The sequence below is a fragment of the Callorhinus ursinus genome, unplaced genomic scaffold, assembly GCF_003265705.2.
Source record: "Callorhinus ursinus isolate GAN/ISIS: 27379988/994484 unplaced genomic scaffold, GSC_fseal_2.0 scaffold4, whole genome shotgun sequence".
In the NCBI taxonomy this organism is placed as follows: domain Eukaryota; kingdom Metazoa; phylum Chordata; class Mammalia; order Carnivora; family Otariidae; genus Callorhinus; species Callorhinus ursinus.
Window position 1 is genome coordinate 29,875,719 of NW_027397066.1, and position 22,588 is coordinate 29,898,306.

Below are 22,588 nucleotides of genomic sequence, written 5' to 3' on the forward strand. Positions count from 1 at the left end.
ATTACTTAGTTGCAGAGATCTCTATGCAAGATAAATCAGAGTAAAAGTAAGCAGTGAAAGCCAGTATTTGGTTATGGTATCTTAAAAGCTTCTGGTAAAATCTGTGCTAAAGATACACAGAAACATTCTAATTATATATACTTCCCTGATCTATTATTATTCATACACTTTTACTTGGATATCTTCTAACTACAAAATAAATGACCCATTTACCAGAAAAACCTGCAGTAGGTGTGTGGAAGTAGAAAGGGTGTGGGAGTTAAGACAGGAGGGAGGAGTTGTTGTCCCAAGATATCATAATAATTAACCAGTGAAAGTCTTTTTATGCAAAAGTGCCCATAGGGTAAATATAAAATAATAATATCAGCATGGCATTTTTGTTTGTTTGTTATATTTCCCTGACGTCATTCTGCGGTGCTAGGTGGCATCCATGCTAGATGGTGCTTTAAGTGTCAGAAGGTTTTCATGTTACTTTACATAAAAACTGGTTCTCCAGTAGAGACCCTGAAAACTAGTAGACAGGTAGAATTTAAAGAGAAAACCTCCACTTATTATTTCTATATCTGCCCATACCAATAGTATTATTGTGGGTGCTCTTAGAATTAGCACCTGATAACAATTTAAAATAGGATATTCCTTTTTTAAAAATATTTTATTAATTTATTTGAGAGAGAGAAAGAGAGAGCAGGGGGAGGAGCAGAGGGAGAGGGACAAGTAAACTCTGTGCTGAGGGTGGAGCCTGACAAGGGTCTTGAACTCATGACCCTGAGATCATAACTTGAGCTGAAACCAAGAGTCAGACACTCAACCGACTGAGCCACCCAGGTGCCCCCAAATAGGATATTCCTATGGGATTCAAAGATAGCATCATATTATGTCATTGTTTCTACTTAGCACTTCAAAATATGTGTGAAATAATGGGAAGGATTTATAATTGTTCTGACCCCCCCCCTTTTTTTACTTTTATATTAAGTTTCGTGGATTATTGTAGTGATCTCTGCAGGAATTTCACCCCATCATCCTTGCGGAACTCCCTCATTTGATGCAAGTTTGTCCTAGGCTGGAAGGGGGGACAGGTGCATGATGATGACTTATGTTATCAAACAAATCAGCCCTAGAGGCAATTGTCAGGGCAATTGTTTGCACTGCCTTGTTTCTCATTTCTTGTTTTCAAGCGCATGTTTCTAGAGTGAGGTTAACTTAGTTAACACCGGCACCATCCTAAGCATCCTGAAAGCACAACAGAGTGAGGGTGAATCCTGGCCAAGATGGAAACTTTATGTTTCTTTCTAAGCCCTGTCAGAGACTTAGGGAAAGAAAGCACCAGCTTTAGAGTTAATCACAGCGGGGTTCAAGCCTCCACTCAACTCTCCGAGGTCCCAGCCATGAGACCTCCACCACTCTTGAGCCTCGCTATCCTCACTGATCAGAGAGGAAAACAGTAAGAGCTCCTTCATTTTCCTCACAGTATTTTGGGCAAAGATAGATGAGATAACCGAGAAGAAAAAGAATTTGTAAGTAACAGTGAAGCAGGCCCGATTTTGAGAGTTTCAGACTTGCCTCATAAATGGGTGCTGAGGGTTTGCCAGCTTAGAAGATTTTTATATGAAAGTTGAGGTACTTTCTGGGTAAGAAACTAACCTGTGTTTACTGGGTCTGAAATAACTGAGTAAATGTGATATGATCTGACAGAATTCCATTTGTGGAGGTCAGGGTGGATTTGCCTAAAAACACACATGCATATCTATATGTGGTTACCCCCTGAACAATGTGGGGACTAGGGGTGCTGGCCCCTGCACAGCTGAGAATCCACATGTAAATTTTGACTCCCTCAAAACTTAACTGCTAATAACCTACTATTGACTGGATTCCTTACCGATAATATAAATAGTTGATTAAGACATATTTTGTATGTTATATGGATTAATACTGTATTTTTACAATGAAGGGAGCTAGAGAAAGGCAAATATTATTAAGAAAATCATTAGGAAAAGAAAATACATTTACTGTGCTATATTGTATTTATTGAAGAATTTCATGTGTAAGTGGATCTGTGCAGTTCAAACCTGTATCATTCAAGGGTCAACTGTATATTAAATATATAAATATATTTTATTAAATACATATAAATATGTATTAAATATTCTATGTTAAATACACAGCATATTAATATACATTTGAAGCATCAGAAACTATCAGAATCGAGTGCCATAGTTATTAGTGAAATGTGTTTCTCAGTTCAGCCCCTTGGATACATGATTGTGTCCTAAAGAGAAAGCTTTTAGTTTTTATTTATTTTTTTTGAGGGGCTCTTTTTTTCTTTAATTTTATTATGTTATATTAGTCACCATACATTAACATCATTAGTTTTTGATGTAGTGACCCATGATCCATTGTTTTGGTATAACACCCAGTGCTCCATGCAGTACGTGCCCTCCTTAATACCCATCACGGGGCTAACCAATCCCCCTCCCCTCTAAAACCCTGTTTGTTTCTCAGAGTCCATAGTCTCTCATGGTTCATCTCTCCCTCCGATTTCCCTCCCTTCATTTTTCCCTTCCTTCTCCTAATGTCCTCCCTGCTATCCCTTATGTTCCACAAATAAGTGAAACCATATGATAATTGACTTTCTCTGCTTGACTTATTTCACTGAGCATAATCTCTTCCAGTCCCATCCATGTTGATGTAAAAGTTGGGTATTCATCCTTTCTGATGGCTGAGTAATATTCCAGTGTATATATGGACCACATCTTCTTTATCCATTCATCTGTTGAAGGGCATCTCAGCTCTTTCCACAGTTTGGCTATTGCGGACATTGCTGCTATGAACATTGGGGTGCATATGGGCCTTCTTTTCACTACATCTGTGTCTTTGGGGTAAATACCCAGGAGTGCAATTGCTGGGTCATAGGGTAGCTCTATTTTTAAATTTTTAAGGAAACTCCACACTGTTTTCCAAAGTTTTAACTAAAAAACGGAAGACCTCTTTCTCTAAACTCTGTGACACATCAGGGCACAGTCAATATTACTTTACTATCATGTGACACAATGGGTAGGGAGCTGCTTTCTTCATTCCATCACATTTTACCACAGGGCATACATACTAGGAGGGTTTAAGGTGGCCACTAGTGGAGAATTGCTTTGCGTTGGAAAAAACGAGGAACAACCATGAGCTCCGTACAGAGCCAGTCGGGATGCGTCCAAATAATGGCAGAGCCGCAGTGGAACAAACTTACGGCTAACCACTAGTGTGCAACAACTCTGCTTATATGATACCTCTGGAGCAAGAGTGCAGGATGGATAGAAACCATCATGGCACACTACATGATAGTGTACATGGAAGCCTTGGGAAGGGAGACAGTTGTGTCCACAAAAGGAGCATGGGTGGCTGCATTGCTTGGCTGAACATCGAGGGGTAGCTAGTGGAACAGTGTGGCTGCCAAGAGAATAAAGCCTGTGAGTCTGCTCGGAACACTTGGAGAGGACTGTGCCAGAAGCTAGAGTTTCTGGATGAGGAGGTGGACACCAGAGCTAAGACATCTGTGTCACCCCTGTAAGGTAATGTATGAATTAGCCATGATTATGACTACTATATTCCTACAGTGTAAGGTATGTAAGAAGCAAGCCGTATTTCCCTTTGGTCCTGGTATTAGAAATCTTTGTCATTTTTTGGATAAAGCTATTTCTTTCATTCTTCTGTGCACTCGGTAGGATCCATTTGGGGTACAAGTTGATAACTGGTGTATGTCCTACTTGACAGTGTTTTTCTAAGGGCAGCCACCATATTTCAGTATCAGAGTCACCCACTTGGCTTGGTATAAATATGGCCTTATCTGAGGCCCATTGAATCAAGCTGTGAGCTTATTTTTATTTTTTATTTTTGCCTTTTATTTCAGATTAATTTTCATGAACACTAAAGTTTGAGAACTTCTCCTTTATTTTCTCAGTGAGTAGAAGATAAAACCCCTTGCTGAGAGAGTGGCAGTTAGAGGTGAGGTAGAGGTCTTGCAAAGAGTGGTAAAGGTTTGAAGTATCCACTGTAGGGAATGGTGGAAGAATCTTCAGGGATACGTAAAAACATTCTTGAGCAGCCCTAGTCCCTGCTGAAACAGAAGACCTTAAATTTACGATGATAACAATCCTCAGGATTGTCCACAGAGGGTCCTCATGGCTATGACGTATTTATTGAGGTATGGTGTGGCAACCGTTTGGTAAATGTAAGTACTGATATAAAAGAAGATACAGAAAATGATATAATAGGTTCTATGAGCAGCGAGTCCATAAAGAGGTATTAAAAATGATTAAAGAAGACAATTGAGGGGGCGCCTAGGTGGCTCAGTTGGTTAAGTGACTGCCTTCAGCTCAGGTCATGATCCTGGAGTCCCGGGATCGAGTCCCACATCGGGCTCCCTGCTCAGCGGGGAGTCTGCTTCTCCCTCTGACCCTCCTCTCTCTCATGCTCTCTGTCTCTCATTCTGTTTCTCAGATAAATAAATAAAATCTTATTTAAAAAAAGAAGACAATTGAGGTAATACAAACTTTATTTAATACTTCATGAAGTGGGCAGTCTCAGAGAACTACAAAATGGGATGGAAGGCAAAAAGCTTTTATAGGATGACTAAAGAATAAGGAAGAGACAAATGGAAAACATCTGATTGCCTGGGTCCACATAATCAATCTTGTTTGAGGTGAGAGGCCCAGAATTGGCTTGGCCTTTGGGGATTGTCTAGCTGGATATACTGCATTTCTGGTCAAGCAGTACATTTGCAGAGACACAAAAATTATCTAAGTTTTGGTTTTCTGACTTTGCACCCTGGGCAGAAGCATCTCCATCATGGGCCTAAAGATTTATTTAAACAGAGGCACAGTCTTGTCTTGAAAGGGGCCTCAATATGCAGAGCTCTCGTTGACAGCTGGGTCTCCATGTTGTTGCTGCTTCTCTGCTCACATTGATGCTGTAATTCTGGAGTAGCAGGAAAAATACAGCCATTGGTCATCATCAAACTATCAGTCCCAGGGAAAGTGGAAGCGCTGGAGTCTAAGGAAGATTTCAAGCAATTCCTTCTTCTAATCATCAGCAAGATGCAGGAGGACATAACATCTTGCACTTGAGTGCAGGGGAGAGCTTAGATGCAAGAATAGGAGCATGCTGTGGAAAATGGAAGGTCTGCTCATCCAAATAAAAACCCATGAGAATGCCTCGGAGGAAAGCACGCTGGATCATCTTTAGAACCCAAAAGATGGAGTCGAGGAGTGACTAAACCATGCAAAGAAGGCCAAAGAGATTATAAAGATGGCAGTGAGGCATTGATTGACCTAGTCTAGGAGACCGAGAAAAGCAAATAAGTCATCTTGGAGGATCAGCAGTTTACAGCCAGTGGTTTCGGGTCAACTGATGGAGATTGACACCGTAGAGAAGCTGAAACTAGAGAGCCTTCTGTGTTTTCTCTTCTTTTTTCTCTTCTCTGTCGACATGCTGTCCTCACTTATACTATGTTTCTGATGGTTGGTCTGTGGTTGATGACTTCAGGATGAATTTGGATTGTTAAATATTTTGTTTGGGGAAAGTAACTTTTTTTTTTTTTTTTGAAAATGCTCTCACACAGGAGAATTAGGGCCTAGATTGTAAACTCTTGCAGGAATTGGATTTGTTCCTGGAGTTTGGTTATTTCTAAATGTTGAGGTGCTTTTCTCTTTCTTGTGTGACTGGAGAGCTCCCTGGAACTTTGGGTCTGAGTGTGATTCATGAGACTCAGAATTGGATTTCTCCAGCTCTGGAGGCACTGAATGAGCTACATTACTTCTAGATGAAAACTCCATGCAACAAGTGCTGAAGAAGCTGAACAAGGGACCAGACTTCAGCTGGGGATGTGAATGGGGCTGATATGGCTAGGACGGATGAATCAGAAGAAGGAGCAGACAATGGTATTGTCTATATTTTGAGACTTTAATTTCTGGGTGAGCCCAAAGGAGGAGAGAGGTGTTTTGTTCAAAATTTAAATTTCATGTGACACACTAACTGACTTCACCGTTTGGTCAGTTTGTTTGGACAACCTAACTCAGCTTTATTTGACATAGAACCTAAAACAGAAGACAAGATCTTGGTATTCTATACAAGTTGATGGAATCCCCTGATGCATTTCAGGGGATTCTGGACATAAAATGAAAGGGATATTTACAGAAGCTTTTGAGGGGCTGGGAAAGAAAACTGAGGACTGTCTACATCGGACCCTACACTGGACAGGGAATAGGTATCTTCAAGGTTCTGTAAGTAGTCCAGCCATAAGTTCATTTACATAGCAGAACTGATAAGTATTTGGGGTCCAAACCCTACTATGAAGGGAAAAAAGTTGCCATGTTAATAAAGCTACTTACTTTCTTGAAAAAGAAAAAGGATACAATAAAGCATTGAAAGCTAAATTGGGGAGAGAAAACAGGCATACAAGAATGTCATTAACAACAACACAGTATTAAGTTAAAAGATAAATTGAATGATAGTACCTAACTTCCCAAATATGAAAGCACGGACAACAGTAGTTGATAAAAGAGGTGAAATTTGACTGGTGCCTTAAAAATATGGTAGGATTTGTAGGAGGAGATCATTCAGGTCAAGAGAAGATATCATCATATGAACAGCTTATACCACCCTATGTATACAACACCATTTCCAGCGCTGTGAAGAATTAATATAGGAACAAGATGCCTTTTGGTTCTCAAAGACATTCCAACCTAACAAGCACAGCCAAGACTGATCATAGCAGGTTCTTGGAGTGGTGAAAACATAATGAAGGGAAAGTTTTGAAGGTGCCATGGGAAATAATGTTGGGTAAAATAATAAAGGTGCCCAAGTCCAGTTTTTTGGGTTGCACACAAGAAGATCAAGATGGCACATATATGAGCTCAGCTAAAAAATGGTTTGCTTGGTTTTAAGAATTCAGTAACAGGGTTGTATTTAGGCAATGCAGAAAGAATAATAATTGAAGGAGTCTTAACAACAATGGCCTATAAAATTCGAAACACAACACCATTTCAGGTGTGAATGGCTTTCTTTGCTTCCAATTTTTTTAATCACTTTTAAGTTAATGAGGCCTGCACTGCACTGAACAGTATAAATAGGACACATCTGTATATATCTGAGTTACTTATAATTTTATACTGATGCCTTTGCGAGGCTAATGGTGAAGGGAAAACTGCTACTTACACCCCACTACACTCTTTTACAAGGTAGGTGTGTATTACGGAGAGCTTGGAAGCCAGGTTTAGGTTTTGCCAACAATCTTCCTGAGCAGTGACATGTTCCACATGGCATTTAACAAATGGTATTCAGCAAAATAAAATACACAATATTAATATAAAAGCAGGTAACCTTAGAAAAATAGCAAACTTTCCTTCACCAAATAGTAGAAGCTGAGAAGATGCAACAGAATGACACCTTTGGATTAGAAGAGGGAAGAGAGGAAAGTAGGAAAAAATTGGAGTCAGGGCCACCATGGAAGGCATCCAGGGACCCCCTTGATACTGGGAATCTGTGGGAGGGGACACGATATAGGACAAGCAGAGGCTTCTCTGTTCTGCCTGGAGCTGACCCTGAGCACTAGTGAGAGTTGAAAGGTGATATGCAAGGCAAAAATAGTGCACAGAAAAAATCATGCAAAAACAAAACAAAACAAAACAAAACAAAAAAGGGAAAGGGAAGAAAAAGGAAGTGAAGGGAACACTGAACGTCCCTGATGAAGAGGCCAATTGGGAGATCAGCATAGTGCCTTCAAGTCTAGCCAGAGATTTCCATGCTGTTCCAACCCACTACTTTTACCATTGGGCACCAGAAGGACTGGGCTTGAATTTTCAAGTATGTGAAAAAATACATATCCTTAAACACTAGACTCACTCTCAGTGCATCAAAATGCTATGAGACATTTCTGAAGAAAGAAGGACTGAGGGAGGAAATTTATTTATACAAAGAAATAGCACAGTGTCTCTTGTCTCACTCTCAATCCAGGCCATGTGCCCTTTGATGGGAAAGATAGAATCTGCTTCACTGTTTAAATTGCTATTTCTCATTTTTTTGTTTCGTGAGGTTTAAGCACATAGTTGATGTTTCAAAAATTATGTGCACTTACTTTTCAGTTCCACAATATTAATACACTTGAACTTTTGTTGTTCTTATGTTATTTCCTAATTTCCCCCCATTAAAGCTCCTCAATGGAAATTTTATATACATGTTTATGTGATGACTATGACAAGAATACCTACAAAGTACGACATTCAGATTTAACCACTTGTATTGAAATCTCCCTATGAACCAGCAGTGTGCTATGTTAGTTGGTGTAACACACTTGGATTATCCTTGTATCATTGCTGTGAAGTAAGTGTTTTAAAAGAATGTTTTTATTTTGAGAGGTACTGAAGCATATGTGAGGATTGCCTTTGATCAGGCACTTGGCAATTCAATAGTTTAGAGAGGAAAATATTCAAATATAAGAAAAATTTCACCTCTTATCTTAAATGGTAGAGGCATTTGCCCTTGAGAACATTCTTACAGGAAGGAGGCATTTATAGCTAATGACATTTTCACAATAAAAATTGGTGCCATTGAGTATTTTATGGATACGTTGTCATTAAAAATTAACTTTGAGGGGCACCTCGGTGGCTCAGTGGGTTAAGTGTCTGCCCTTAGCTCAGGTCATGATCTCGGGGTTCTGGATCGAGCCTCATGTCAGGCTCCCTGCTCAGCGGAGAGTCTGCTTCTCCCTCTCCTGTTGCCCCAGCCCCCTTCATGTGCTCTCTCTCTCTCTCTCTCTCTCAAATAAATAAAGAAATAAATAAAATCTTTAAAAAATTAACTTTGATTACCAGTCTTAATTTTCTGAAATCCTGTGTGGCTCCTAATATATTAGTTCATATGCTTTTATGTGTATATTATTTTGACCATTTAGACAGTATTAATGAGAAATACTAGCTTTTCAACAACTTTATTGTTCATACCAGTACTTTAAGTGGGATCACTGAAATATTCTTTACTGTGCATGCATGCAAAACTTGGTTCCACTCTAAATTACTACTGTAGCATTTTCTGTCACCAGTGCATCTGCATGTAAGTAAATCTATGTCAGGTTTTATAGACAGCTTTTTAAAAACCTACATGAAGCTTGGAAAATGATTTGTAGAAGGTATTTTTTTCCTTCAGGGTTGTCTGTATTTTCCAAAATTTTCCAAATAATTAAAAGGTATTTAAACTCACTCTATGAAAAAAAAAAGGTTTTTATTGAAATAATTATGGATTCAAAGGAAGTTGGAAAATAGAGTCCAGAGAGGTCTGGGCTATCCTTTACCCCATTCTCCTTAGTGGTTACATTTTACATAACTATACCACAATTTCAAAACCAAGAAGCTGACATTGATATAATGTGTGTCTATAGTTCTAGGCCATTTTATCACATGTGTAGATTGTGTAACCACTGCATTCAAGATACAGAACTATTTTATCACCACAAAGATCTTCCTTGTGCTACTCCTTTATGGTCACCTCTCACCATACATAACTCCTGGCAATTTCGAATCTATTCTCCATCTCTATAACTCTGTAATTTTAAGAATGTGATATAGATGGAATCCTAGAATATGTGACCTTTTAAGACTGGAGTTTTTTTACTCAACCATTAGGCAGAGGCCCATGCAAATTGTTGGTTGTATCAATGATCTGTTCCTTTTATTACTGAATAGCACCCCATAGTGTGGATATCCCATAGTTTGTTTAACCATTCACTACTGCAGGAAATTTTAATTATTTCCAGTTTGAGGCTGTTACAAAGCTGCTACGAACATTTGTATACAGGTTTTTGAGATTTTTTTTTAATAAATCACATTTCAGAGCTGAGACCAGAGAGGTAAATAAATTGTCCAGACAACTGAACAGTTTTCCAAACCCAGATGTTGTTCCTTTATCTCCTGTGTTGTTTCCATGATCCCATATTCACTGAGAACAAACTGTTCTGCAGACAGTGGAGAAAAGTAATAATTGTATATTTGAATATTCTTGATAAAATATTGGTTTCAGAATAATATCTCCTCAAAAACATGATTATTTTTGGCATCATGTATGCACTTTGGTTCACTCATTCATTCCCAAAAATTATTGTTAGAGAACCCAGGCCTCGTGCTGAGTGCTGGGGCAAGGTGCCTTCCCCACCAGGGCTTTAATAAAATATTGCATTTGTTGCATACAGGTAGCTTGCTCTGTGTTTGTTGGTCTTAACAGTTTCAAATTTTAGTTGGAAAATATTTATTCAGAGTTAACATGATTGCTATACTAATATTTAAATGTGTAGTCTTACATTTAAATTCATTGAAAGATTTGGGTTAATATATTTTGCCTTATCTTAGGAAAGCAATTGCTGAGCATGCATGCACAAATACACAATCTACTTTTACAAGGTGTGCAGTTCAGTACTTCTTTAAAATATGGGTAGGGTTCAGATGGATTTTTATTTGTAGCTTGTTCACAAATTAATGAATTCTTCTGCTTATTCTGTGTCCTTTCCTTCCAATAGCATAAAAAATTGATCAACCATCCACAGAGTACCAAAAGAATTTCTACCAATCCTGTAGGTATGAAATATTTGCTCAGTCCTCCTTACAGTGGCACTATTTTTCCTCGTATATATGTATGTGAATCGTTGTATAAAAAAAGGAGAAAGTGACTTTGCAATTAAATAATCATTATGTTTATTAGCGTAATAAATGAATTTCCTTTGGAAGTCATGCACAATTCTCAAATATGGGTGTAATTAAAATTTTTGAAATCTACAAGAAATATGAACCCTGCTAAGGATTCATTTACTAAGATAACTAAGTAATTGCTTGCTTTGGTAAACAACGACAGTTTGTTCTGAAATGTTGACAATTAATTTGTGAATCAAAGTGTGGTCTCTTCAACTCCATGTTTGAGGCCAGTAGAGTTTTTTTTAAAGATTTTATTTATTTATTTGAGAGAAAGAATGAGAGAGAGAGAGAGAGTACATGAGGGGGGGAAGGTCAGAGGGAGAAGCAGACTCCCCGCTGAGCAGGGAGTCCGATGTGGGACTCGATCCTGGGACTCCAGGGTCATGACCTGAGCCGAGGGCAGTCGCTCAACCAACTGAGCCACCCAGGCTCCCCGAAGCCAGTAGATTTTAAATAGAGGTATGTGGTTATGAAACCACAACAAAGGAAACATTTGATAGTTGATTGTGGTTATACATAATTCAATTATATAACAGTGATGTAGATTTCAGGGTAGAATTTGACATTTTTATTCTATTTTAGCATTTGAAACAATTCATTTTATAATGTTAATGGTCACTAAATAATTTATTGATCTTCAGATCATTTATTATTTGATCTTGGTCTTCAAAAGATACCCTTTTTCTGATCTTCCTGGCACCCTCCTAATTATAACTCAGAGCAAACAACTGTCAGTCTGCATCTTCTCTGATTTCCAGAAAGCATTTCACTCCTTCCCTTGGGTGCCACAGCCTGCCCTGGTTCTCCTCCTGCCTCTCTTTCCCCTTTGTTGATTCTCTTCCTCCTGATTCTGCTGAATTACTACTTCCTCTCCCAGGCCTCTTCTTTCTCTGTCCTCTCCCCTCAATGAATTCATCAACTTTTACTGCCCTAACCATCTCCTCTGATGTGAAATATCCCAGCTTTGTAGGACGTCTGGGTGGCTCAGTCAGTTAAGTGACCGCCTTCAGCTCAGGTCATGATCTCAGGGGCCTGGGATGGAGCCCTGTGTTGGGCTCCCTGCTCAGTGGGGAGTCTGCTTCTCCCTTTCCCTCTACGCTTACCCCCACCCCTCTTGCACTTGCCGGGAAGATTGCATTTAGGGAGAAGATTTTTTTTAATGGGTTTGTTAGCTGCTATAAAGACTTGAATGGTGTACAGAGCACAGAGTTAGTTGATGACATCTGGCATAGTTTCATAACCCTGAACATCTCTGTAGTTGAGTATAGGGTGAGTAAAGCAGGATTGGCAATTGATAAATTGATAACGATGAAAGCTAAAAAGGACAACAGATCCCAAGGTGGATGCAAGGCGGTCGTTGACGTACATAGCTGATCATGAGGAGCAGCATGTGCTTCTAATAGTATGAAGGTATGTGAGACCCAGTAGAGATGAGTGATGGTCATCAAAGGACTCGCTGCGTCAGTGACAGGGGCAAGAAGCATATTAGGTAGGAGGAACACCACAGAGCTGTGGAAGTTTAGGAAGTAGTGGTCAGCAGTAATATTGAGAAGCTGATGCCTTGGAGGGAGATGAAACCTGAGGATTGGCCATGAAAGTCAGTTTCTTATGTGGAATCACAGTACAGGTGATTGATGTCAACAAGATGAAGGAACAATGTGGTCGGAGGTGTGACTGATTAACAGGGTTACTGATGCTGCTGCCAGCCAATGGCAGGAGATAGAGGATGTGGATGGGGAGAGAAGGCCTGCCCATTCATCATGAGCCTATATTGCACGATGCAAGCAGAATGTTGATTTAAAAGTAATGGAGACTCCATTTCCTGAGTAGCTTTCCCAGAAAAGTGGCACAATTCATAATGTAAATTTATGTGCAATTTCTGTGAGTAGGTAGATGGAAGGAATCATGGAGTCAAAGGTGGCAGATGCAGTATTCTTACCTCCCATCAGACCAGGCAAGAGTTAGCCAGAGAATGGTGCAGGCTGGGGCACAGAGGCTGGGGGATGGGGGGCTCAGGGACTTTACTGGGAGTGATGGCTTGGAGTTACACAAAGAAAAACAAATAAACAACCAACCAAACAAGAGAAAAATGGAATCATAAGTTTAGGTGGTAGACGTGAGTCACAGGATAAGGGAAGGGGTATGCTGAAATACAGGATATATTCAAAGGAGATGTTTGTGGTTTCAATAGTCCAGAGGCCAGGGGAAATGTTTTGGCGTAAAGGACCTTCCGCAGAACTCCTCTTTGGGTTGGATTTTGGTGAGTTTGTGTGTGTGTGTAGTTGGGGCTGGTGGTGAGAGGATTGTGTAGCTGTTGGTACAATTTATGCATCAGATTAGTACTAATTACGAAAAAAATATTTTTGAGCCCAGAAGTATCCTTTAACATAGTGCTACTCAAAGTATGGTTGGGGACCCTAATGTCAACATCACCTCAGAGTTTGTTAAAAATGCCCAATTTTGCCCCTACTCTAGCTTTACTTAATTAGACTAGCTGGGGAACAGCCTAAAATCCATTTTAACAAGGCTTCCTGGATCTCAGGGGAGTTAAAATCTGAGAAGCATTTCTAGTCTTAGGCAATCAGTCATTCCCTCCAGGGAGGAGACCCCAGAAATGGCAGGGATCCAAAGGCTTTCAACTGTCCACTGGGGTGGTTCCAGATCTTTCCACCGTTCAGAGGCCAAACCAGAGAGCCCTTAGACTTCCTGGGAGGAGGTGTGGAGGGTGAGATCAGCCCTGCCCCCCGGGAAAGAGTCCTAAGGCGGCGTGTTCCATGTGTGCCGGGCAGAAGGCCTGTGGGACAGCCTGCTGCACTGGCTGGCGGAGGAGCTCTTCGAAGAGCACGCCGCGCATCTCTCCGGGTCCCTCCCTCTTAGCCGCAGCACCATTGAGCTTCTCAGACTGAAGAACCCCGGTGATCCCACAGAACAGATCAACGAACTTCTTTGCTTCTGGAAAAAAATCACTTCCAAATTCCACTGACAAAGCTCGCCTTCTGGCTCGTCACCTCCACAAGATCGGCAGGAGCGATCTTTCCGAAGAGCTCAAATTCAAGTGGGAAAAGAAGGTGTTCACGGAGGCACAGCAGTGGTTTGACTCAGCAGAGTAACGCCAGGTTGCTCTTTCTTTTGCCCTAGAGAAGGGTCGTAGCTGGTTTTAAGGAGGTTTCTGTCAACATTTTACTACCAAGTTTCCAAGTCAAGTTGTTTGAACTGAGTCTTTGATAGATGTGCTATTGGAGACAGATGGAAAATCTAATCAGATCATAAAAAGAATTCTTGGGTTTGAGGGCTTCTTTGCGGTTCAGAGATGTATGTTCTGCAAGAATTATTGTCTTAAGTTCAGACAAGTTTAATAGCATTTGTAATAGAGTTTGCTGTGTTTACATTTTAATAGCGGAGGTTGTTTTCTGAGTGGGAAGGAAAGATATGATATACAGAATCCCCCTTTTTTATTGTTATCTACATAAAAGTAAACTAGTTATGCAGGACCCCAAGCAACTAATTCACATTATGCATATACTGTGGAGCCTGCAGTTAACAACACAAAATAAATTGGGTTGCGGAGACCTGATGCTGATGATAGTAAATCAGTAAGAAAACAGACAAGCTTGAAATAAATTAAAAGTAGAATAACATCGGCCATTTGCTGCCACAAGCTTTTCTTTTTTTAAGAAAAAGGACCCTGGAATAGGGAAAATCTTATTATTTTATTATTAGAGAAATGAGTCAGTGCAGAGAAAGTGAAGTATAAGTGAAAGAATTTAGGGCCTTTTTAACTTAGGAAAACAACTTCCTCTTAAATCAGTTTTTGTAGAAATCTTGTTATATAAGCCCTATATGTTCATCATTAAAAAACTATAAAAAACACAAAGCTAAAAGAAAAAAAATAACAATCACTAAAGCTCCTCCATCATTGGTAATCCCTGTTAATGCCCTAGTGCATAAGCTTTAAGACTTTAGTTTTAGCTAAAACAATGTGATATGAATGGGATATTACATTCATATTACCATTTCATTAATGCAAAACCATCAGGGCCTTGGCTTGTCAGCATCAGTTGTGATTAGTTTTGATTATTGAATACCAGAAAATTAATGAAATCACATGAAAAATTAAACACTCATATGGATCTGAATTTTAAAGGCAAGATTTCCTTCTACAAATTAACCAAGGACCTAGATATCTATTTGGCTACATATTGAAAAAGAGGATTCCAATTTTCAAATACATTCTTATTAAGACACATTTTGTTGGTCAAGATATGTATTATTTTTACATGTTTCCAGAAACGTACAATATTTTTCATGTGCTCTTGGAATGAAGAAAAAAGACTGAAGTGTTCCTTGTTTTTCTGACTACAAAGTAGCAGAAAAGTAGAGTCGTTTACTGCCTGTAATGAGCCAGACTCTTTATGTTTATCCCTTTATAAGCATTGACTTATTTAATCCTTGCGACTGCTCTGTGAGGTAGGTACACTGTCCCAACTTACAAGAGAGGAAAGGAGATTCCAAAGATTGAGTGCCTTGCCTAAGGTCATAAGTGAGTGAAGTAGCCAGGATCCCTGTTCTAACAACACTAGAGACTGTTACGAACATTTTAGAGTATTTTCTTCCAGTTTTTCTGTTTTCCTAGAAGGAAATGTTTCTATTGCTATGTGTATGGATGTATATAAATACACTTACCTGTGTGCTCACATGCACACACATGCTATCTATAAATCCCCTTACACATACTGCCACACTCATTCCCCTCCTTACTCACGCATTTCTTCTCATACCCACTTCCATGTCCTCATCTCTCTCACACCCAGGCACTACTACCCATACGTACACACACCCTCCCACACATCTCTCACAAACACCCTGGAACACATCTAACTATCCCGTCCATGTACACAGTCTTACAGCCATGTGTGTCCTCATGCGCATGCGTGCATTGTCACAAACACACATCTTAGCACACAGCCCACTCCCACCTCTCACACACACTTATTCACAATCAGCCCTTCCTACAAATTCTCACTAACATGCATACTCCACAGACATGCACACACATAAATAACACCTATTGCCTGTACACTTTCACAAACACCCGTTCTTCTCACACACAAATCCACTCCCATACTTCACATATCTACCCTCACAGGCACCCACCCCTTCACACACACTCACACACACACACACACACACACACACACACACACACACACTCTGATACATCTTACCAGAATTAAAAAAACAGGCATATATTATTGCAATGGTAAAACAATATAAGGGTATGTATATATAGAAACAAATGGGGCATCTCTTGGGCACTGGTTCTCACCTAGGTTATCAAAGGAATCCGCCTGATAGGTAGCCTGTGCCTCGTGTGGTCAGTGGGCCACACCCCACCCCTAGGCACCCTGCTCTCTGTCAGCTGACCTGTATGGATCTCATCAGCGGTGCCTCTGGCTTCTTGCTGGGTTTGGGTAATGGAAACCCCAGCAGGAGACTGGTAGAAGAGAGGAGAATGAGTTAGGTTATTCCTGTCTTCCTCCCTTCAAATTCACTGAAGGCTGTAACCTTCACCCAAAGGCCACCACTCCTCTCCCCTCTGGGCAACTATCTCCTGGGTGTTGGGATCTGCCCCTCCTCTTGTCTCTTCAGGTCTAGGGGAAGCAACAGCTTTATTGCTGCCCTATCCCTTGTGGCTCCTCTACCCCCTGACCATCCTTTAAGATAAAGCCTCCTTTAATTATTCTGAGTATTATTATATATTTTGTATCAAAACTCTGATACTTCTCTCTCTCTTTCTCTCTCTCTCTATATATATATCAAAATATATATATAAATGATTTTTTTCAGAATGGGGGTCATATATATATATATATACATGATTTTTTCAGAATGGGGGTCATCTATTATGCATACAACTTTAAATATTATTGTCTTATTAAATTATGAACATTTTCTAATATATTTAAGTGTTTTGATAGCTGCAGACTATCCCATTTCATAGTCATGCCATTTTAGTATTAGCAATTTTTGAAAATTAAAAAATAGAATGATGCAGTATATATTCTTTTATGTCTGGCTTTCTTATATTCAGCTTTATGTTGTTAAAATCCATCCATGTTGTTCATGTGGCAATACTTTGTTTCTTCTCCTTAGTAGTTCCTTAATGCATACTGATCCATTATATGGATATACTGCAAATTACAGATCTATTCCACTTACAGATGAACATTTCAGTAGATTCCAATTTGGAGCTATCATGAATAGTGTTTTGTGAACATTCTGTGCATGCCTTTTAGTGGACATATATATTTATTTCTTCCAGGTATAAACCCAAGAGTGCAATGATTGTTTAACCATAATTAATTTAAACTTTCCCCTTTTGTTGTAACTCAGGTGACTTCCTTCTTTTCATACAAATAATGGCCATTATTCTATACCTACTGCAATGGCTATTTTTCTACACATGTATGTGAATTATTATTTCATCAGGATAAATTTTTTGAACTGGGATTACTTGCTAAAAGCATTTTAAAGGCTCTTGATATACATCGCCAAATTGCCATTTTATATCCTACAGATAATTCTACAGATTAAATCCTACAGATTAAATTCTACAGACTATGTAAGCCTGGATTGTCTTTAGTTGCTCTACTGAGAAAAAAAATTTTGGCCTAAATTTTTTACAGTAATTTCCCTACCAACTGATAGAGTATATTCCATTGACTTTGCTATTTTAGAAAGCATCAGAGGGAGAAATAATACATGTGGACAAATTCGAGAATGTCAGAGAGCCTATGGGGTCAAAATGTAGCCAAATTCCAATGCAAGAAATGTTAAATAAATTCATTTATTCAATAGATATATATTGATCACAAGCTCTGGGTCTGGCAATCTGCTCAACACTAGAAGCACAGAAATGACTAAGAGTTCCCTGGAGGTATGTTTTCCATGCAAAGAAAGAGTAAATGAATGAGATCAACACTTAGTTTATCTCCTGTAATGAACCAGACTCTTCATGCTTAGCCCTTTATAAGCACTGACTTATTTAATACTCCCACTACCCTGTGGGGTAGGCACATAGCCCCCAGTTTTATGAGAGGAAACTGGAGTTTCGAAAGATTGAGTGCCTTGCCTAAGGTCATAAGTGAGTGACCTAGCCAGGACTCAAATCAAATGTTGGCTTGGCTCCCACCATAGCATGTTGCCACCATGCCAAGGGGAAGAAAGAGAGGGAGTGGACATATCTTTCTCCATTATCCTACTTCTCATTTTGCCAAACAACATTTCTAATTCACATCAGTGGTACAAATAGATTCGAATTTTGAGGATGGGGATGGGGAAAAGAACAGGAAGTGAGAGGGATGTGTGATGTTGACAACGTTGATATTTGTCCCAGTTCAATTAGTTAAATGTTCTCTTAGACTTGTTTAAGAGACTGGCAGTTTAGGAAAATATTGCAAATTGACCAAACACAAAATGGGTGACGTATAAATATTGGGTTATTTGTGGCAGATATGAGCAGTCACCAATGATCAGAGCTACTTTGCCACAGTTTGGCTACTCAGGCACATCAAGAACCCTTCAAAGTAGTGGCTGCAAAACAGGACATTTATTTAGCAATTAATAATAATTTAATAAAAATAATTTTATACCACAGAGGGGTATGAATGTTTCTACCATTCAGACCAACCTACATATCTTGAATAACATCAATTTCACTAATGAAAACCCATTCCAACCATCATTTTGCTAATTATTAAGCACTAAATATTTCAAATAAAAGCTTCTAACACTTATTATTCTAATTAACAAAACTTACAATGTTAAACCATAGTTATCTTTTTTTTTAAAGATTTTATTTTATTTATTTGACAGAGAGAGAGAACACGAGAGAGGGAACACAAGCAGGGGGCGTGGGAGAGGGAGAAGCAGGCTTCCCGCTGAGCAGGGAGCCCGATGCGGGGCTCGATCCCAGGACCCTGGGATCATGACCTGAGCCGAAGGCAGATGCTCAACGACTGAGCCACCCAGGCGCCGCTAAACTATAGTCACCTTAATCAAACACATACTATATCTGTAGCATAAATTCATGATTACAGCAATTGATTACTCCTAAAAAATGTAGCATAAATGAACACATACACAATATCACATTGTATATTCTGAAGTATTTTAGAGTAAGATAGAAACATCATAACAGGTAAGTTAGATAGACTTTGAAGCCATCATAATCCAATTTTCCAAATATCGAAATTTTGTGGGGAAAGTTCTATTTTTCTACCCAGTGTTTGTCAAGGGGGGAGTATTACTGACATTTTGAATGGAATATATTTTTTTAAGTGACCTGAACTGGATCATGCACTGAAGACCATTTAGCATCCCTGACCTCTGCCCACCAAAGGCACAGAGCACTCCCTCACCCCAGTAAACATGAGAAACAAAGTTCCTTCCACTCAGTTCCAGTCAGAGGGAGGGTGGGTGTTGGGAGAATACAGAAATGCTATCATTAGACTTAAGAATAGGGTGCCATAGACCTTAAGGGAGGGTGTTGAGAACTACTGTTTCAATCAACTTTTGGCTAGGAGCAGGGCATAAAAGAAAGGGAGCAGAATAAGCCAAGGGAAATTTAGAGTGTTATGTGGAAAAGAGGGCCCAACTTCAAATTCCCCAACTGGTATCAGTGTTTATGAAAATGTCAATGGCTGTCTGATGACTTGCCCAGAAATATTCTCACTGAGGAATCTCCCGAGTTATAATCCAGAGTTGTGCCATAGAAGGAGAAGTTTGTCAAAGGTACAAATTCAGGCCCCCGAAAGGTAGAATAGTGGTAGTTCAGAAGAAAAGGGAAATGCTGAGTGAGGTCAAAGTAGTGGTTGACATGCAGGCACTGGTTTCCCCTTTAGCTGAGCCAAGCATGGCTTCTGGGGCTCAGCGTCATGAGAATTCCTCTGTGCGACGTCTAGGCATTTTGACAGACGTCACATCATTTAATTCTCAAATTGCCGCTTCTGCCGGGCTTTCTCTACTGGTGTGTCCAATTTCCTTCACTCTGCATTTATGGCCTAACATGCTAAATAATTTACATTTCAATTATGGTTATTATTTACTTTTGGTAAACTCCCACCTTTGTGCATAGGGCCAGAGAGCTTGTCTCTTGTTCGTTGATGTAATCCTATTACTTAGAACTCTGGCATGCCATGCATGTTTCTCTGTTTTCTTATCCTTACTTTACAGATGAGAAAATGCAACTCAGAGTTACAGTGATACCCAGTGTAGAGTCTGAATTAAAGACCAAACAAATCTGTTTTCAAAGTCTTTTTTTTCCTCTACTACCACTTTCTGCCCCTGGTTCCACCCCCTGACCACACCCCCATAGTCCTCTATCTTCCATAACCTCAGGTAACATTTTTCCAGTTCCCTAAATACCCAAGACTGGGTTGATTGTTCATGGCTACTCTGAAGTCTAGTTTCAGTTCTTCCATACTCTGTCGTAATTGCCTATTTATCTGTGTTTTTCTTCAACCAGTTTGTAAGTATCTCAAGGGCAGGGGCCGAGTTTTGTCATTGTTGAATTTCTGATACCCTGCAGGGGTCCCAGCACATAGTAGGCACTCATTTAGTCCTGTTGAATTAATGCGTGAGTGACATCTACATGCTGACATGCTATGACCCTCTTTTCCTATTCCGTTTCCCTTCTGAAAGCAACCCTGTGGGGCAGATGTCTTGTCTAAAAAGATAAAAGTTAGCTTGGACTGTAAGTATCTGCCCTGTCGTTTATCAGGCTAGACTAGCAGACAGAGATGAAGTCAGCTACAAAATTAACAGGATCCACTATTTCTCCCAAGAACATACTGCAGCTGCAAGATGTGCCTTTCTTTGAGTAACTGTTGCTTTTTTATACACTGAAAAACATTGTTTTTCAAAATCACAGACTATTACAAACTTCACTGTTTGAAATCATATCAGTAAGAAAGAAATGTTCCTCTCTTGCCTGGAGGATCTAAGACACTTTGACCCAGAAATTCGGTCTTCACTGACAATCCAGGTGCAGAGCCTCAGAGAGAGGGTTTCTGGATACAACACTGCACATCTATCTCAATGTTATTGTTTTAAAGGGAGCAGGACCCTGGGTCCATTTGCAGGGCGGACCCGATGTCAGTCCCTTTACACAAGCTCTGCTTTGCTGTCAGCCCATGAAAATACTCAGCTCTGCCCTATGTCTATGTCTTAAAATAACTCTATCTTTGCTTTTGTTTACCGAAACACCACTGTTGCTTTGGCATGCGATCTCCCTCACTGCAATGAGTCAGTTATACCTGACTTTGTTGACCTTTAGGTGTGTTCTGGCAGTCTTTGGTTGATCAGGCTCTGACATCTATGCTTCAGTGTGCTGGCCTGTAGTTTTCAAATTGACTGCACATTAGAATCAATAGGGGGTGCCTGGCCCCATCCTGAGAAATTCTGATTAAAGTCATCTGGGGTGGGTCCTGGCAATCAGAATTTTAAAACTCTCCAGCTGATTCTGCAGCCAGGTCAAAGAACCATTTTTCTAGCCAGATGGCCCCAGAAAAACTCGGAAGGGTTGTTAAAACACGGTTTCCCAGAACCACGAGTCAGCCCCCTAAATCGGTGTCGTTGGCTACAGAACTGAGGAATCTGTATTCTTAGGGACTCCCTCAGGGATGTTTATGCACACAGAAGTTTAAGGACATTGCCTGCTATTTACTTCCTGTCCCAACCACTCTCAGTTTTATTTTTATTTCTCATGGTTAGCACAGAACATAGAGTAGCATAGGAGGGAAAAAGAAGGGAACAGGGAAGGCTCTGTTCTGTGCTGAATACACAAGACTTTTTCTTTCAGTTTATGGGCATATTTTGAGACAATTTATCTGTTCACAAGACGAAGCAGGGTGGGGTCGGGAGCTGAGGCAGGGAATTGGGATAGTTGGGAAGAAGGAACACTTGACCCAGGCCTCATGGTAACAGAGGAACTTAAACACAGAGTTTTAAAAAGTCTCTCTTAATGAAAATAGCCATGCCACAATCACAAAGATGGACAGACTTCCCTGGAAGTGGATTCTTGTACCCCTTTAAATCCGGTCCCATTAACGGACTGCACACCAAGCTTACAGAGAATTAATATTTTTGATCTCTCATTTTAAAGAGCAAAACTCTATTCTACTGTATTGTGTGTGTGTGTGCTAAAGAATTTAAAATGCTCTGTATTAGAGTATATTATTTTTAGACTTCTTTTTGGTGATTTTTACAGACACTGAGGGTCTCAAAACTTCAAAGCAACCCAGGCCTTGGTCCGCAATAGGCCCTGTGTCTGTGTCTTAAAAGTTGAAACTGGTCTTCAGAAATAGTGCAAATACCTAGAGGTTGCCACAAGAGGGCCTCTGTGCCTCAGATAAAATTAAGGAATCATTTAAGACTACAGAGAAAATTCCTTTATGTTTTTGAAGTGTTTTGCGAGGTGCAAAAAAATAAAGTTGTTTTAGGGTAGAAGGCATAATCTGATCTATGGTCAACACATCGTTAATGTAATAGTACATCATTTTGTGCCTAACTTCTGGTCTAATAGAAATACCCAATTCCCTTTTGATGTGAAAAAATGAAGTACATAGAAATTTCTGCATCTATCCAGGTCTTTATGTTACGTTGTACCTTCTGTTTCTTCAACTAATGCAATAGAAATAACAATGCAATCTATTATTGATCATTGGAACTGATGTGTGTCATTCTGTTGAAATTGTCTAAGAATAGAAATTGGAAGTATAAATGGTTGACAGTACCACGGAATAAATATACTTTTGATTCGCTTAACTTTCTGATAAATGCTATTGATGGATGTGATTTCCGAAGAA

The 22,588-nt window shown here is 39.7% G+C and overlaps 1 protein-coding gene across 1 annotated transcript in view; it reads left to right on the plus strand.

Annotated features, from left to right (window-relative positions):
- Positions 1–13,831, plus strand: part of DTHD1 (death domain containing 1) — a 59,952-nt gene extending 46,121 nt beyond the window's left edge. Inside the window, 4 exon segments of the mRNA XM_025886968.2 lie at positions 1,693–1,702; positions 10,550–10,607; positions 13,511–13,677; positions 13,679–13,831. Of these exon segments, the coding sequence (XP_025742753.2) occupies positions 1,693–1,702; positions 10,550–10,607; positions 13,511–13,677; positions 13,679–13,831 (388 nt within the window).
- Positions 13,832–22,588: the final 8,757 nt, after the last annotated feature.